Raw genomic sequence first — 14,321 nt, 5'->3', positions numbered from 1 at the left:
AATTTCCACACTCTCTCTCACATCCCCACGGAACTATCCTGGCTTCATGTTATTTTGGCTGCACAAAGTCTATATTTCTCCTTAACTAAATAAAAATGTCTCTGTGCATGTGCCAGGCCTGTCCTGCCAATCCTCGCTGCCCCATGCTGACTCCAACAATCCTGGGGATGCTGCTTTTACCTGGCTCTGGAGAATTTCCTACAGCTGGACTGTGCAAGCATCAGGGAGACTTCAGTGAGCTGGAAGGTGAAGCTCTCAACAACTGCAGAATTTGACACCTCATGAACACAAGGATGATGAAATGGAGAGGGAAGATGCTAGGAGAGAACCAGGATTCTTTAGTGAGAGAACACACTGACCCACCATGAGCTTGGATGTCACAGTTCAAACACCCCCTGAAATTCATCATTAAACAAATAACTCAATGACTATGTTAACAGAGCAGTAGTTCTGCAAAAAAGATGTTTTGTTTTCTTCCTCACAAGTTCAAACCAGTCTGTTTTTCAGGCATTTTTAAGTATTCTCATTTTCAGACTCTGTAGCTTGTAGCTGTTGTATTCACAGGCCAATCTTTGATCTCACTTTTACTCAGGAATCATCTTCCAGGAGCTACTGGGGACAGGGAATAGGCTACATGGACCTTTGTCTGACCCTTCTTTGAAGAGTCACTGAAAAGTCACTTTTTAGTCATCTCAAATGACTACTAGGTACCCTCCTGGCACAAAATGATGACAATCATAATGAATGACAAAAGACCAGAAGCTGGAGGAAAAATAAAAGAGAATAAAATTGGAAGAAACAAACAAAAGCATATTCTCTATTTTGCTTCAGACATTGGTTTTCAATGATCATATAAAAACCACTTGTGTAGTAGAAAACAAAACTGTGGAAGAAATCAGAAGAATAAAGAAGGATAAGTATGATACACAGGTTGGGGAAGCAACAGCAAGACTGAATACATATGGAGTATGAGATTTGACTATGATTAGTTTTAGGAGTGATTGTCATCCATAGCTGCCACTAAAACTCTCTGCAGTTTAAAAATTAAAAGTGTGCCGTTAAAAATTGCCTAATAAATGTGCACCATCAGCACTTACATACACAAAAGAAACATTCTGATTCTTCAGCACCCCAAGAGACAGAAATCTAGAGTTCATATGTGTAAGAGCCAGGAAATTTCTTGATTGTGTCCTGTCTGTCTACAGTACAAAAGCATTGTCAGACTAAAATACTGAAAGGTATTGTGGCCATACTGCTTCCCTGAGTAAAGTGAAAGCTGCACTATTAAATGAGTGTTTCCCATCAGACAGAGTTCACAATCTGTTTGTTGTCTTCAGCCAGGTCACAGGCTCTCTGTTTCTTCCTAAGATGCTGAAAGAACCCATTCCGCTCTTGTTCTTAGGATGTGGACTGAACTGTTCTCTGTCTCTGCCCCCAAAACCAATGGAACTGCACCCTTCCCCCCTTGCCTGTTTCATTCTTTATGGGGAAAGAGATGGAGAGTTTAGCACACTTCCCTCTTTCCATGAGCAGACAGCCCTGAGGGAAGACAGAATGTTTCTGGCCAAGCTGTAACATGGTATGAAGAGACAAAAGCTAAATCTGGCTGTTGGGGAGCCCTTAGCCACACACAGCTGCAGGAAGGAACAGATGCACGCAGAGCTCAACTGACATCAACTGCTCATTAAACAAGCCATGACCAACAGATGGGAACACTGCTTCATTATGATAGCCTTCTCCAAATGCTGAATGGACTAGATGGAAAATGAGACTGGAAAACGAGTGGGTGCTAAAAATGGCAAATCCTACTGCAGGAAATCCAGCCAATCCACTAGAATGCCAGGTGCCACAGCTGCTCCACTCTTGAACCCAATACAGACAAACTACGTTTGCCACAGAAAAGGATAGAAAATGTTAATTTTCAAAGGTCTCCCAACTACCCCACATTGGCAGTTACAGTAATTATCAGCATAATTGCTTCAAGTCACATCTCATTATAAATGAAAAAGGAGATTTTGGCTCTGATAGCTATTATTTGCTAATGCATCAGGCAATGCAGTGTAGTACTATGTACCATATGTGTATTTCACACCAATTTTTTTCTGGTTCTGTTTTTTTTACTAGATACACATTTTAGAAAATTGACAAGGAAGTTATGTGGAATGAACATTGATTTTAGCCATTACAGAACAGAGACAACCAGAAAGCAGACAGAAGAACTTTTCTACAGAAAGAGAAAACATTATTTTATTGCACCTATAAAAACAATTATTGCAATAACCAAGAACAGAGTTAAATATCAATGGTCTTGCTACATCAAATAGAATTATTTGAGTTACCAAGATAAATAATCATTGGCCAACAGTCAGCAGGAATTTGCCAGGCTTTCATTTGCTCTCTTATAAACACAAAAACCCAACTAACACAGTAAGAGTGGCAAACATACACATCAAAATAATAATGTTTCAAATATAGTAGTTATGGAAGAAATAAGGCAGAATTCACTACAAGACAATAGAAGCTAATATATGCTAAATAACTAACACAATTACTTAATCTTTATTCACTTCTGTTTATGCTATTTCTGCAAGTGGGACCAACAGGGATGGGCTGTTGATTCCTCTTAAGAATCAGAAATATTTTAGCTGAGCATAAACCAAACCACAAACAGTCCAAATTCCCTTAATTCATATAGGGCCCACTGGTCTGTGGAAATATATGGGAATACAAGGTTTCATCAACCACCTATATAAGAGCCATGTAGCTGAATCCACATTAACTTGGGGAGCATAAAAATCCATCTTGGTATCTGGCAATGCTCATTCAAGTTCAGGAGAACTTACTTTCTTATGTAACAGATGAATGTACACATGAAGGCAGCAGAAACATAGGCAGTGTTGATTACACATCAAATAGTTACAAAAAATAGCCCAGTCAGATTACTAAATATATGTATTTGTGTGTGTATGTATCTGGACATAAAAAGTGACAAGACAAACCTTTGCAAAGGAAATGCAAGAAACACTAATGGCATAAATGTTTTTAATGCATTAGACACATACATACATAGCACAAACGTTTATTTAAATATCAAGAACATGCTTTTACTTCAGTCAAACAGATCAGGACTATTGAGCTTTTTCAGAAGTTAAAATATATCCAAAATATTTAGGTATTTGATATTAAAAGGAAAAGAATACATGGGAGGAATATACATCTTTCAGAAAAAAAAAAAAACAATTTAACAGACTGCTTTTAGAAACCTAAAAAAACATCAAACCATAACCTTGATCCTCTAAAAGATATTTAACTACAAAAATTGTTATTATCACAGCTATTCAAAACATTTCTCTGAGATGCTGACTTGGAAAAAATCTGCCTTTGATATAAATAGTCCAGAAGAAATGAAGTCATGAAGGCAACTACTAGGAAAACCCAAAAAGGGATCACTCTGATGAACATTGGTGTGTCCAGCGTATGAAAGGCAATATTTGAAACTTCAGAGTGATACAGGGGTCTGAAGAGGAAAACAGGGTGTTTTACCTCACTTGTGCAGTTTAGGCTCCTCTTGAATATCCAGCCTTATTTCAGCACTACAATAACTCCATGAAGGCAAAGTACATTGTTAGATACCTGATATTTTTAATACCTGGTGCACAGAGACTAACTGAATAATTCATTAGAATGGCAGGGCTTTCCAACTCCTCATCCATGTTATTTAACACCTACCCACATCAATGTAATCAAATATGACAACTTCTAAGGAAAAGTGTTAACCTGCATAGGGGAATCTCACTGGTGCTCAACACATATTGAACTGCCAAGCAGTAAGTGTAAACTAATAGTTCATACTTGATTGGAAGTTGAGCAGAAGGGAAAAAAAAATGCCAGGCAAATTTTTTTTCTTTATTCTCTTTATCTTTAAAATGAAATCCAGCATTAACACAGTTCAAAAAGATGTCAGAGGTCAGGTAGCACAATTTGATATAACTTACAAAATTATACAGCTTACACAGAATGCTGTGAAACGTTTGCATGGAATGAAAATGGGGCAACTATCTACACCCAAAGAGGATAAATACACAGTCACATAGAGAGGCTGGATAAAGAAGTATCTAATGAAACCATGTGAGGATGACCATATAGTGTTACTTAACATCTTTATCAGCTCTGACTTTTCCCTTTCTGAAAAAACACAGGATATGTAAATGAAAAAAAAATTAGAAAAAAACCCCCCATATTCAATATTTATGGTATCACAAGAAGAGAACAAGGTATCCTCTTCAGCATGTTCAACCTTCATATGACATTGAAGCCCTGTTAGAATACTATGAGATTATTTGCTAAATCTAGGCAGGATTAAAATGCATAGATAACCACTGCTCTTGTGTAATCTTTCCTCCAAGCTGCAGGGAATCAGTTACAGGACTTGCTGATCACATCAGGATTATTTCCCATTTCCTCAGCATCTGCATCTCAAAATGTCCAAGAGGAAAGTGTCTGGGATAACTGAGCATTTCCAACAACGTAGCCCCACCTTTGGAAACTGTGGTTTCTCACTGGACAAGCCCAACACCTCTCCTCTCATATAATTCTGATCAGGCCACTCTTAAAATGCCCATTGTATAATGGGCACCATAATACCCAGTATAAGCAATGTATATGGGATTTGCAGGCAATCTTTAAAGGATGAGAGCGAACACAGAAGGAATATTCAGATGAGCCAAATCAAGGTGATTGAAAACATGATGATTGAGTGAATTTATAACCCATCACTTCTGAAAATAAATAAATAATGAGGCTGTTGAAAACATATTTTAAATGGTACAAGGAGGTACACCTAGCAAGTATGGATAAAAACCCTGTTATCTTTCCACTGACAGTAGGATCTTGAAAATTAAGAGCTGGAAGACATGTAATGGCAGGCCTACACCAGCCCAGTCCCTGCTCCAGAGTGACAGGGAGTACAGGTACTGCTGTCAGCTTTAACTGAGCCAGCTCATAAAACAAAAGCAATTTAACCTCTGAAGCATTGAGCTACAGGTGCAATAATTTAATTATTGCACCCACAATACAGACATAGCTTTACTCTAACAAAGAACAAACAGTAGAGGGACTGGAATAAATACTCTGCTTACAAGCAGGTATTAAGGTTTGGTGTTACTGCATCCTCACTGCTACTACAACTGTTAGGGAGATTAAGGTGGCATATGCTGGAACATACTTAATTCATTTCTTGCTGCTGCTGTGAAAACACATGCTGTGAAAGTGTCAAGAACAGTTTCTAAAGGAGGTGAAAGAATTTTATCATATAGGACACAGGAAAGCTCACTTGGCTAACACCCAGAAATGCAGAAACCCGTTCCTTGTGTGGGGACTAGCTAAAGGCCCATCACAATTGCTTTAGTTCCTTATACTTTTCCAGAGCCACATCTTTACGTCTAAATTCTTCCTTATTGCTAGACAGTGAATTTCTTCCTCGCTGTTTTACTTCACTTCTGAAGACAAAAGATTATCCAAGTCTGACATCATCTCCCTGGGATGCCTTTTGTCTACTGTTGTCCTCTTCTTTTTCTTTTTTCTCCTCTTTTCTTTCACTATACTTTTCCTTGCTTTTTCTTCTCCTTCATCGTCCACAGGTGGGCGAGGGCAGGGCTTTGTAGTCTCACTATCCAGGCTGGAAAAACAAAAAAGAAAATCCACTAAGCTAAAAGCACATATCTCATAAAGCCTCTTTTACAAGACACAGATTTCACCTTTTTCCACATCTCATACTGTACTGACAAGAGAAGGACTTATCACACTCTTGACCATTTGACAGGGCTATAAATGTCCTACAATTCAGTCTCCCTTTTACTTATAGAATAAGTGAAGGATAGCCTAAAACAGGGCTCTGGCCCTTAACCTTATCTGCCTTTTATGACTCCAGAAAGGATGTGGGCAAAAAGAATCCTTTTGCCGTGTGGGTCCAGATCACACAGTGTTGAACTTTGCTTATGGAACTTGTTGGCTACATTTGCAGAGCACTTGTTCTGCTACAATTTTTTCTTTCCATAGTGATGGCAGGAAAATGCCCCAAACAGATGCTAATGTCTCATGAACATTACTAAAACCATAAGGGCTATACTAGTACCTGTAAAGATTAGTCAATGAAGCATAACCCCAAATACACACCACAAAAACATTGAAAGACAATCCCAAAGAACTCAGAGCTGAAGTTAGCCAAGCCATTGTAATACATCTGTGAGCACCAAGGAATTCCTGTCAACATGGGAAGCTGGGAAGTTCCTTTCAATTTTTTTTCCCCTTATTATTCCAGTATTTACAACAAACAGTTTGTCTCTTTTTGAGGTTCTAATATAACACTGCATTTAAACTTTTAGATGACTTTCCAATTAAATTATGCTTTTGCATTTTTCCTATCAACAATGTCAGCAATTTCTCATTAGATCTGTGCACATTCATGAGCAATATGCTGCAGTATCCCCATCTAGGTAGGACATAGGAGGTAAGTGTGGGGGGGATAGAATATAAGAAAATAAAGATAGTGCAGAAAGTAATCTCACCCCTAAGGAGTTACAGCTGGGCCAATTACCAAAGATTAGGAACAGGCCTGACTTTAACAGGCCACAGCTGTGACCAATGAGGAGAAGAAGAGTGCTATAAAAGAGTGGGTTGGCTAGGCGAGAAAGAATTGGAGTCAGTTGGCTGCTTGTTGAGGAAGAAAGAGTCAGTGCTCTGAAGAGCTGCCTGTGAGAAAACACCAATAAGGTATGAAACTTTTGTGATAAGGAGACAACAGTATGACCTTTTGCAAAATGACGACAACAGGTAGGGATTTATTTTAGGAATATAATAAATAACAAGCTTCATTGGAAAGCACACTTCCATGCCCTCATAAAAGGTAGGGGTTCTAATGGAAACTCCATTTAGTGCATTTATTTCAGTTAATTCTCCAAAGAATTCCTCTGTTTGCCAATGCAAAATTCAACTTTTTCCTCATTTGTACATAAAAATGGCAAGTCAGCTTGATAATAAATTTTCTTTGGAGAGTGAATGTTTGTACCAAAGCACTCATTCATGAAACAAAGCACGTAGAATGGACACTGTTCTTATTGCTTCAGGGGTTCTAACAGAAACCCCATTTAGTGCATTAATTTCAGTTAATTCTCCAAAATTGCAAAATGCAAAATTCAATTTTTTTCTCATTTGTACATAAAATGGCAAGTCAGCTTGATAATAAATTCTCTTTGGATAGTGACTGTTTGTACCAAAGCACTCATTCATGAAACAAAGCACGTAGAATGGACACTGTTCTTATTGCTTGTGCATTTAATCACATCTTTCCTTGATATGGTACCTCAGAATACAATCCAGCTCAGTGGAAGGGAACGACTTCTGCTGATTTTGCTGGCACTCAGACCAGTTATATACTTGCCTCTTTTCAACTGGTTGTTTGCATTGAGAAGGAAACCATGGTCTTCAGGTTTGTTTTTGGTGAAATACTGTTGTATCAGTGATGTGGCCTGGGAAAAGGCATTGATATATTCCCAGATTTGGAATTGCAGTCCAACTCAGTGGAAGGGAAAGACTTCTGCTGATTTTGCTGGAACTCAGACCAGTTATATACCTGCCTCATTTCAACTGGTTGTTTGCATTGAGAAGGAAACCATGGTCTTCAGGTTTGTTTTTTTGTGAGACACTGTTGTATCAATGATGTGGCCTGGGAAAAGGCATTGATATATTCCCAGATGTGAAATTCTGCTCAGTAAAGAGAGGGCATTCATTTGTTTGCGTGCTGTGGTTGCAAGCTGGTGGAAAGCTGAGTTTCAAACTGTACTAGGATCACTACTAGAAAATATGTGGGAGTCACAGGACTTGAATCTCAGTTGCTTTTCACTCCATCATTCTCAGTGAATCCATAGATCAGCCTACGACTGGTATCCTCACCCATAATTTTTAGATTAAATCTTTAATGATTATAATCATATTAGAACATTTGAATGAAAATTAAGAACGTCTGTGGGTGACCAAGCACTGGAGTGTGCAGTCTCCTCACTGGACATACTCAACCATTTGGATGCAATCCTGTGCCATGTGATTTGGGATGACTCTGAGCAGGGAGGTTGGACCAGATGACCCACTGTGGTCCCTTCCAATCTGACCCCTCCCGTGATTCTGTAATGTAAAATTGCCTTTAATGGTGGAGTTTATTGTGTGATTTGGGATGACTCTGTTTGAGCAGGGAGGTTGGACCAGATGACCCACTGTGGTCCCTTCCAATCTGACCCCTCCCATGATTCTGTAACGTAAAATTGCCTTTAATGGTGGAGTTTATTTCTCTCTACAACTACCAGAAAGAAAGGTGCAGCCAGGTGGGGGTCAGTCTCTTCTCCCAGGTAACCAGTGACAGGGCAAGAGGACACAGCCTCAAACTGCTCCAGGAGGTTTAGGCAGGACATTAGGAAGAAGTTCTTCACAGAAAGAGTGATTGGGCATTGGAATGGCTGCCCAGAGAGGTGGTGGAGTCACCGTCCCTGGAGGTGTCGAAGAAAAGACTGGATGTGGCACTCAGTGCCATGCTCTTGTTGACAAGGTGGTGCTGGGTGATAGGTTGGACTCAATCTCAAAGGTCTTTTTCTAACCAAGCTAATTCTGTGATTTTCCCTGTTCATGTTTCCTCTTGGAAATACACTTCCCATGATGGAGATTCTGCGATCCTTTTGCAGCAGTGCTCATACTATATGGGAGAGGAAATCCTTCCTCTTGTAGATGTCAAGGCAAATGGAAGACTCAAAACCAAATTATGTTTTCTCACACAAAATGTGAAACTGTGACTCCCTCGGGAAGAAGCTATGGATGATGAAGTTTTACATGGTTTCAAAATAAGTAACTGCACAAATTCATGGAAGAAAATCAAGGCTGTTTAATACAGAGACTCCAATTCTGCTTCAGAGAATTTTAAAATTTTAAAAAATTGTAGGCTGGGAATGTACTCTGGGGAAATATCCCTAGATGATTGTTCTGATTTTATTGTCCATCTGAAGGTTGTCTGAGGGTTGCTAGTGCTCTGAAGGCTGTCAAAATTTCAATTGGATTAAACTAGAACTTAATACAAGATGAAAATGTAATCCATAAACACTTGGAACCAACTGCATTTTCAGTGCACACTTCATATCTTGCTGCACATTAATTCTGCAGAACCTAAATAGGGGCTCATACTCATCTTACACACTCTCTCCATTATTCTCTAGAAAATGAATAAGGATCTCAGAAAATGCAATTTAATGTGCAGCTTTACATAACAGTAAGTATTTTAAAAGGAAGATAAGGTCTACAACAAATAGAAACTCCACCTCACCTTTCAGCAATCCCCTTAACCACTTTCTGGGACTAAGCTTCAAACCATCAGATCCCACCAATATTTCCAGAATGAAAATAAGGCAGTAAATTCTCACATAAACTTAGTTGCATGTGTAGGGTAAGTCAGTTCACAATAGTTGTAGTTAGAGTACTATGAATGGAAACCTGGCAGCACAGCTGAACTCAAAGTGCAACATTTAGGATTCGAATTTTAATTGCATGTGTAGGGTAAGCCAGTTCACAATAGTTGTAGTTAGAGTATTATCCTGGCAGCACAGCTGAACTCAAAGTGCAACATTTAGGATTCGAATTTTAAAGATTTGGTGTTTTTAGGTTGAAATATACTCACATCTCATAATCCGCTGTCTGCACCATTCTTATGTACTGACAGGAATAGGCATACTTGGTTTGGCTGATTTTAATGAGCTCGCTTCTTATACAGTGTTCCTGCAATAACACAATCAATATTCATCTAATTTAAACCCAAATCTCAAAAGCAATGAAGATACATATGCATAAAAAATCAACTGTTTAAATGTAACTGTAATCAGCCTCTAATAAAGATAATTAATATAAAATTAATATAAAAGTTTCATGTACAAAGTAAATTTTATTTAATGCATGCTGTGAAAAATGCAGTGAAATTATCATAATGGCTTACAAGCATAAAACAAATCAAACAAACATAATGGAATTCATTACAACTATACCAACTGTGTTAAAACTCCCTATGGTTCTTATTTTAGAACCAAGGAACTTGTGAAAGCCACCAAATGTATCAAATAAGAAAGAATAGAGTATGATTTAAGAATAAATTATCCAACAGAATTTCTTTATTCAAGTTTATTACATGAGCTGTCTATTGCACTCTGAAATGTGATTTATTCTGGTTAGCTGGAGACTAAGATTGGGACAGGGAGCTCATTAGCCTGGAAAATTCTATCTGCCTCTTAAAAACAGCCAGACTGGTATCATCTTGTAGGTTTACTTACCTCCCTGTTGTTGAACAGCAGCACTGTGTAGAATTTGTCACCTGTCTCCACCCTCTGTGGTGTTGCTATGACAATGGCAGGTATATAACACTCATTTTCTGCCCGTGTCCCAGTTCTGGCAAACACATAATCTCCAACCTGCGCACCAGGAACGCATCAGTGCAAGAAGCATGCAACTTGTGAGGTTTACAAGACATAACTACTAAGGTATTTTTACAGGAGTCATCATTCTATCATGTTCCTATGATTTAATATGGACATCGAAAGAAAAGAAGAACTTGGTCCTTGCATGTTCTGATCATGCAATTTCCACTGAATCGGGAACCAAACACAAAACAAAAATAAAGGATAGACCTCTACTAAATGTACCTGGGCTTAGCTAGCAAGCTGAACTGAATGAGGAAACTCTTACAAATCCCTTGGATTCTATGCAAATTTTAAGGCGTTCAACCAGGTTTTAAACCAGCCTTGGGAATTTTAGATAATTCCAGATGTAACTGATTTATCCAAAATTGCAACCATCACCATTCTGGTGTGTAAAACAAGAATCACCAAAAAACCCCAGCTGTGATTACAGCTAGTAATTTGTAAAGAAAACTAGAAATGGAAGAGAGATTACAATTTTTTATTACTGTTTTTTGCCTTAGTATATGGTTATTTGCTGGATTTAAAACATGCTGTGGAAACGAAATGGTTAGAACCTGCTGTAAGTCACACTAAGTATAAACGGTTCTCTTGCATTTATAATCTATGTGATAGGAAACCATAACTCTACTAATAAACAGCTCACCTTTCTTCTATGGCTGGGGAAATACTCATGTTTTATAAAGAGAACAATATAGATTTAGAACAAATAATTTTAATAAACAAATGAATAGAATTACAATGAAAATAAGCTTCAAACAAATTTAAAACTTCATGTTGAAAATAGCATGATATTACTATAATGAAAATCTCTTCTTTAATATAATGTATTTAAAAGACTTTTTAAAAATCTATAATTTATTACCTAGTTATAAAATGAATTTCATATTTTTAAATATAAAATGCATATTTGCAATCATGAAAAAATACAGTTTTTCACCTGCAGATGTGGGCATGGCATAGCACCTCCCACAGGTATAATGAACTTGGCAGGGACATCACAGCTCTCCCCATTGCTGAAGTCAATAAGTGCACAGGCAGAACTAATATTCTTTATCACAGTTCCTGAAAAACAACAGAATAAAATATTCAAATTATTTTTCTTTCATCCCATGTGGTAATTATTTTGTAAAAAAATCCCATAGGCTGTCACACATCACTGAGGTCAACCATGTCTATACTATACATTCTTCATTTTCATTTAGCTGCTGTAAGCTGTGCTAGGGCATTGGAGACATTTGTACCTAAAACCCCTGCCTTACTAACCAGCCCTAATAGTGCTATAAAAAGAAAATGAAGACTTTTTCAAGCACAGGTCTGAAATTTGTAAGCTGATCAGGTTAACATAATAAAACTGACAGGTAACATAATGAATCTGCTACCACAGTTAAAAATATGTAATTGAAAAAAAAACAACCAAAAAAGTAAAAGTAATACAAAGATAAACGCATACACACAGAGAATATTTCAATATTCTCTATGTGAAATAACAGAACTAAGTTTTACCTACTAACCACTCTGGCTTAAAATTCAACCAAAAATGCATCAGCATTTAGTGATCTTTTTGGAGATGTGCAAAAGCTTGGCTTATGATTTCCTTCCATACTCTTCATAGAAAAACATATAATTGCTCTCCAACTTCACAAAATAAATGTCTTAGTATAAATGTATATATATGTGCACATACAAAATATATATTCATTTTTCATTAATATGCACGTCATAGTAAATGTCATTAAGAAAGAAGTAGTTAATTATGACCATAACTTGTGTTTCATCAGTATTAAGGAACACTAAATAATATTGAAGATGTGGACAAAAATGTATACCTGGATAATAAAATCCTGTGATGTCTGATCTTGCAATTACCTTCTGGCTTTTGTGAGTCACAAATATTTGACATTTTTGTCTTGTCTTAGACTTCAGCTTTCCACTTTCTTCTTCAAGTCTCTGTAATTTGACACAATCATTTCTTTACAACGGCTAATACAGTCTTAATCTATTCTTTGGAATTATTTAAAACCTGAGGCAGTGTAATGCCACAAGATCTGTACAGAATTCACAGGGAACTGGAAATACGTTAAACTTTCAGAACAGTTCTAAGTACAGGAGGTACTTATATAAGTGTTTTCGTTATAAAATCCACTTCTGTATGGTCATAACAATACCTATATTTTCATTGTGTTCTGGCTACCATTTTTCTAAAAAAATATCACAAAGTTGCATAATTCATATTAAAGGATGAGGTAAGGAAAATCAGCTCTTTTTTCAGAATAAGAAAATTTGCTCTACACATTCTTTTGTGCAGACAGGAGAGTTTTCACAGTAATCTGATTTGCGTTAGCAGTACCTCACTGTATGGGATGAATCATTGAAAATCAAATATGAAATCAAAAAATGTTCAAACAAATCTTCAAATGTCTGGGGAAAAAAGTTTATTTACTATAAATTCAAAATTCAATTGATATTTTCAGCCACTTTAAATATTCCACTTTAGCAAAAATATTATACCACATCTTCCAGACCTGCCACTGTCCATTATTCTGCCCCACTATTTGGGGTTCTTCATGCACTAATTATTTTTGCCATTCTGCTCACAATACTGTTCCCAAGTATAAATTACATGCAAGTGCAAAACTTGCGTATAATAAATCAGTTTCACCATTAAATGAAAATTGTGGCATTTATTTTCATCATTAAATAAATCCGTTTCCCCATTATTTTTTAAAAATATTTATTAGCCTACCTCGTGAACAATTTGGAGGCATCCATCTCTTACATGGTTTTTCTGAATCAAAAAAATATGCAACTTGAAGTCTCAAACTTTTCCACAGATCTACACATTGTTCTGAAAAATGACCATAACTCACAGACTTAATAAAACCCCTGCTTGCTAGGATGTGTATGACTTGCTTCCTTTTTTGATGACTTTTTTTTTCTAAAAAAATGTATTTGATTTGATATTTGATTTTCACTAGTAGTCAATAATGATGGAAAAGACATTGATAACTTTGACTAAATTGTTTGTTCTCAGTTTCACTATAATTATTACAGTATTTTTTTTTTCAAACTCCCCCTCAGAAATCACAAACAACCCTAGAAAAAAAGTCCTAAAAATAAGCAAATCACACAGAGGAGGCAAGGAGGTATTTTAAATTAGAGATACATGTGCTTTTTCTAGCTTATTCTTTACCCCTACAGAATATTAATTATATCAACAGTTTGGGTTTTCAAACTCAGACTAAGCCAGAGGCTCTTCACAGTGCTTAACTGACTGCTTGAAGTATAACGCAACAAAGGCTGATTTGAGAGCAGACCTACAGTTCCACAGACACAAAAAAGTATTTGGGTAACGCATCTACTTAATTCCTCAGGCTCTAAAAGGACAGCTGCTGCTGAATATTTATTATCAACTAATTTGTATTGCTTGACTAATAACTTGGGCAACTTCCAGCACTCCACATCAATCCAAACACTAAAGATGACACAAGCATCCACAATGAGGATTCCGAGTCGTGCAGAATTCAGGTGGCTCAGAAACACCGTCTAAATTCAAATCCATCTTTCTTTTCTCTCACACAGCTTTCAGGTGTTCAGCAGGACTGACCCAGACACTGTTGGAGTGGCCATTTCTGGCATTCAGTATTTTTATTATAAAAGAGCCCCATCTGATTCTCAGGGATTTTTACCATGTTTCGCTCTGCTTCTGTTGAAAGCAGTGCATTAAACCACAATGGGTGAAGGAGACTTCATTTACTTCTTCCAGCAGCTGCAACATTTTTTAATTCCCTTTAAAAAAGAATAGTCTTTGCACTTTCGTAC

The 14,321-nt window shown here is 37.1% G+C and overlaps 1 protein-coding gene across 1 annotated transcript in view; it reads right to left on the bottom strand.

Annotated features, from left to right (window-relative positions):
* Positions 1 to 2,287: 2,287 nt before the first annotated feature.
* VWA3B (von Willebrand factor A domain containing 3B) overlaps positions 2,288 to 14,321 on the bottom strand; it is a 63,434-nt gene continuing 51,400 nt past the window's right edge. Inside the window, 6 exon segments of the mRNA XM_039714555.1 lie at positions 2,288 to 5,508; positions 5,511 to 5,677; positions 9,713 to 9,810; positions 10,356 to 10,493; positions 11,440 to 11,564; positions 12,329 to 12,449. Coding sequence (XP_039570489.1) covers positions 5,393 to 5,508; positions 5,511 to 5,677; positions 9,713 to 9,810; positions 10,356 to 10,493; positions 11,440 to 11,564; positions 12,329 to 12,449 — 765 coding nt within the window. The 3' untranslated portion in view covers positions 2,288 to 5,392.

This window comes from Passer montanus, unplaced genomic scaffold, assembly GCF_014805655.1.
Source record: "Passer montanus isolate IOZ18808 unplaced genomic scaffold, ASM1480565v1 scaffold3, whole genome shotgun sequence".
NCBI classification, from domain to species: domain Eukaryota; kingdom Metazoa; phylum Chordata; class Aves; order Passeriformes; family Passeridae; genus Passer; species Passer montanus.
The sequence above is the reverse complement of the archived record's forward strand: the minus strand, read 5'-3'. Positions and strand labels throughout refer to the sequence as shown.